Source organism: Musca vetustissima, unplaced genomic scaffold (assembly GCF_032173495.1).
Source record: "Musca vetustissima isolate MV318-11 ecotype Yass unplaced genomic scaffold, APGP_CSIRO_Mvet_v1 utg42168, whole genome shotgun sequence".
In the NCBI taxonomy this organism is placed as follows: Eukaryota; Metazoa; Arthropoda; class Insecta; order Diptera; family Muscidae; genus Musca; species Musca vetustissima.
Window position 1 is genome coordinate 4,059 of NW_026873880.1, and position 4,541 is coordinate 8,599.

Genomic DNA, 4,541 nt, shown 5'->3' on the forward strand with positions numbered 1-4,541 from the left:
GATGTGAAGAGTAGTCTCATCTCATCTTTTCTTGTGTATTACCTCAATGGTCAAAGGAATTGAAGTAAAAATAATACAAAAAAGTGTAGTAGAATTATTTGAAATAATAAATATTTAAAATAAAATAATAAAATAAATGTAAAATTGTGTCGTAATAAACTACAGAATAGATGGCGAAGTTTACCAATAAGATCAAATGAAAAAGTGGCTGCCCCTTCATATGTTTGTTGTGTAAAGAGAGAAAGAGAGAGTGTTGTCATCTGTCATATGATGTGAAGAATTGTCATTTCATATGCGGTATTGCTTCAAATGACCGTAGCAAGTAAAATTTAATATTTAATATTAATAATTAATGTGAATTTAATAAAAATATCAGCCAAATTTTGTCAAAATTTGTTCAATAAATACAAAAGACTAGTTTAAAATAAAAAAATATGTTAAAATGTCTCATAATAGACTCCACAGAATGAAGAAGAGACAATGGCTTTGCTAAAATTAAAAGATCCATAAGTGTCAGCACTTTGTCAATTCAATAAAAAGCATGATAATAAATCTCCGGAATAATCAATCATTGGATTATAAGATATTAGGAGCTAATAAATTTATTTTTTTAATGTAACAAAATAAAATTATCAAATGAAGGAAAGTGTTTGGCAAATGGCTTCCCTCCCTTAAACTAGACTTGAGCCTTACTCATATATAGCTTAGAGGATATTAGCAACAAATTAATGTTTTTTTTTCTTATTATTCTTTTTTTTGTGGAATAAAATAAAATAATCAAATGATTGAAGTGTCTGCCAAACGGCTCCCCTCATGTGTTATGTTGATGAACTAATTAATTGCGATAAAATTCGTTAATAATTTTATTGGACAACATTTAGGAAATACTCAAAGATTTAACTATAGGGTCCTTATATAAAAAATACCTTGCTAATGTTATGGAATGACATTTAAAGGAAATGCAAGTTACAAATGATTTTGGTTTTACCCATAATTGAAGAATTAATTCTTTTTTTATTTTTACAGAAATTAGCTATACAATGAGTAATCAATCCAATAAAAAATTGGATTTCCTGAAACCTTAAATACAACAATAACCGGAAATCTGACAAATACATTTCCGACTACACATTTTCCAAGACTCGTGTAGTCAACAACGAATGTTACTTTTTATAAAAAAAATCAGTAGAGCAGTGTTAGATGTCATTATTGTATTTCTTCTGATTGGATTTCCTGGGACCTCAAATACAACAATAACCGGAAATCTGACTAATACAACATTTTCCACGACTCATGAAGTCAACAACGAATGTTTCTTTTTATAACAAAAATCAGTAGAGCGGTGTTAGATGCACCCACTTCTAATTGCTTTAAATGATAGGGATCCGTCATTGGATATATTCACCTGGTATTCCAATTTTCGTTGACTAAGCCAAACTGAGCTGATGATGTAGAGCTTGAAATATCTAATACAGAGCTTTGAATTTTTGCCCCTAGAATGGTTTGGTATTGGAAATGATGGAATACACCGCTCTTCGTTTTGGTATAGCTTCCATGTAACAGAAACCTGCCAATTTTCTTAAAACCGAATTGCCTCTAATTTAATATTTGGGTTTTAAAAAGGGGTAGAAAAATTACCTACCAAAAATTGTGAATATCAATGAAGCTTTTAGTATAGCCTCAATATAACTGTACCACCCATTATTAGGTATTTTGAGTTTTCCCCTACACGTTTTCAATCGAGTTGGCTAACAATTAAGTAGGGTAATCATATCAAAATACCTAAAAAAGGTGCAGGACCTTTATATTTGGTCATTACCAAAACATGGGCCGATAATTGGAATTTGGAATGATTGGAGGATTTAATTTGGTGGTAGATCGTCCCGCCAAAAATTCTTAATATCGGTCCATGTTTTGCTATAGCCCCCAATATAAAGATCCAGCCCCCCTTTCATTGGCATTTTGAATTGATTTCTATCCTCAATTGTTGTGACTACATTGTCTAAAGTCTGATTAATTTTGTTTTTGTTATTTCATTTATTTATGTAAATAATATTACGTTTTGTGTGTGTTGTGTTTGTACACACAGTTTTCAAAATAGAAAACCAAAACAGAAACAAAAACACAAACTTTGATGTGTTTGTTGTGTGGTTGTTCGTTCAAAGGAATGTATTAAATTTTATATATAAACAAATAAATAAAACAAATTTGTATACCCCACAATATATGACTGACGACCGTCCCCCTATTCCCCCACGTTTGTATTCGTATATTTTTCAAATATTGAATCATGGCATGGGCATAGTAGACATATTCGCATATTTATATGTTCGTTTTTCTACCCAATACGACGTTGAACCCGACCCATTACCACCATGTGCTTTATTGTGTGTTGGGGATTTTACAAAATTTTGTGTTTTGGTTGTCGTCAATGCTGCTGTGCTAGCGGAACGGCGAGTGTTCATTCTGATTGCTATAATAAATTTTGTTATATATTTTTATTGTGTAGTGTTTTATTATTACACAAAAAATAATAACAACAACACTGGCGCACTTGACAGATAGATAATAGTTTATCAATATAGATATTTATTTTATTGGAAGGGGGGGGAGGGTATGATTGAAAAAATTTTTTGTAAGGAATTCTAGTAATGATTTTGAATTCATTGCGAAGAATTGTTCACATTATCAGGTCCAAGATTTGATTTTTAATAAAAAAAATTTTATTATTTTTTTAAATTTGAAAATTTCAAATTTTTCCACTATACACAAATTCTTCTGTCATCTCCTACTCAATCACCTCAAAATCTCCAAATCATCAATACCCCAAAAGACACCAACATAAATACACAAAACTATATACATAAAATATTTTGTTTATTGTGGGTGGAATTTTCCCTAAACCCCTATTGTCCGTCCTACCCCCCATCCCAGTTTTTTATGGATTATTATTTATGTTGTGTTATTATTTATGTTTTTTTTTTAAGAAAAATTTTAGAAAAATTTCAAATTTTTATTTGAAACTTTTTTTTAATAATTATTTTATTTATATTTAAGATTTTTTATTTAAATTTTCTTTTTGATTTTTTTTTTAAATATTTTTTTTGAAACTTTTTTTATTATTTTATAAAATTTTATTTTGAAAAATACCCCCCATTTGTTTCTTTTGTTATCCTTTCTCTCTACCGCCGCCACCCCCAATAACATTAATCTAATCTATTGCGAACGGTTTAAATCTACAATATTTCAGGTGTTAAAGCTGTTGATAAACGTGATGGCGCTGGCGCACACAACTGGGGTTCCGTTAAGGATACCATCGATGATGTCAACAAGAGTACCAACTCCGAAGAGAATGGCAACATTAGCGGTGCTGAAAAGGACAATGAATCGGGCAATGAACAAGCGGCTGAGCAGACACCTGTCGAGGAGGAGGTTAAGGAATTGACATTGGACGAATGGAAGGCCCAGCAGCAACAACGTGCCAAGCCACAATTCAATATTCGTAAAGCTGGTGAAGGTGGGTATCCCAGATTTTTTTTTGTTTTTAAATTTTGAAATTTTTAATTTTGTTTTTGTTGTGATTTTAGGCGAAGACACCACCAAATGGAAGAAAATGGTCGTTTTGAACAGTGCCAAGGTTGCCGGCAAAAAGGGTGGCAACGAAAGCGAAGAAGAATTGGAATATGACCCTGCCATGTATCCCCAACGCGTTGGCAGGCAACAACGCGTCTTGGACATTCAATTCAATTTCAATGATGGCCGCCGTTTGGGTGGCTTCGGTGGCCGTGGACGCGGTGGTCGTGGTGGTCCACGCAACAATAATGCCGGCGGTGGTGATTCAGCTGCCCCTGCTGGCGGCCGACCCCGTTTCGAGGGTGGCAATCGTGCTGCTGGCGGTAATGCTGGTGGTCGTGGTGGTGCTGGCGGTAAACGTCAATTTGGTGGTGGTGACAAACAGAATGCCGCTCCCAAAGTTAATGATGAACGTCAATTCCCCACATTGTCCTAAATTTTCAAATTCCCGCCTCGTTTCCTCCCTCCAAGAACTAATTTTTAAAACTCACAGAGAAGAAAGAAGAGGATTGTATTTGAATATGATGCCTCCTCCTAAGCACCTACAAAACAACCCACTCACCCCCCTACACACTTAAGAAAAACTACTCCTCCTCCACAACAACAAGAAGAACAACAACAATAAATTTTTAAACAAAACAAATCAAGATGAAATATGAAGTTGAATAAGAAGATGAAGAAGAAGAGAAAAATACACATGCCGTCGCAGGGAAGAAGTAACATTAAAACAAAAACAAAAATACAAGCAGAATATATAAGAATATAAGAGAAGATGAAGATAATGATAAAGAAGAAGATGCATAAATAAGAGATGAAGTTTTTAGTGTAGAGCGAAGAAGAAGAAGTAACGTTTTTTTTAAATATTATTTTCAAGCCAAAATAAACAAGTCATTTAAAATTAGTGTAAAACCAAACACACTCCAACAACAACAAGAACAAGCAGACAACAACAACAAATGGACAGATTT

At 33.1% G+C, this 4,541-nt stretch overlaps 1 protein-coding gene across 1 annotated transcript; it reads left to right on the top strand.

Annotated features, from left to right (window-relative positions):
- Positions 1–3,234: 3,234 nt before the first annotated feature.
- On the top strand, positions 3,235–4,043 carry LOC133328833 (SERPINE1 mRNA-binding protein 1-like; the record flags this gene model as incomplete). The annotated part of the gene is made up of 2 exons (XM_061537345.1): positions 3,235–3,517; positions 3,588–4,043. Coding segments are annotated over 2 exons (705 nt in total), but the record flags the coding sequence as incomplete, so codon positions are not given.
- Between the last annotated feature and the right edge of the window lie 498 nt (positions 4,044–4,541).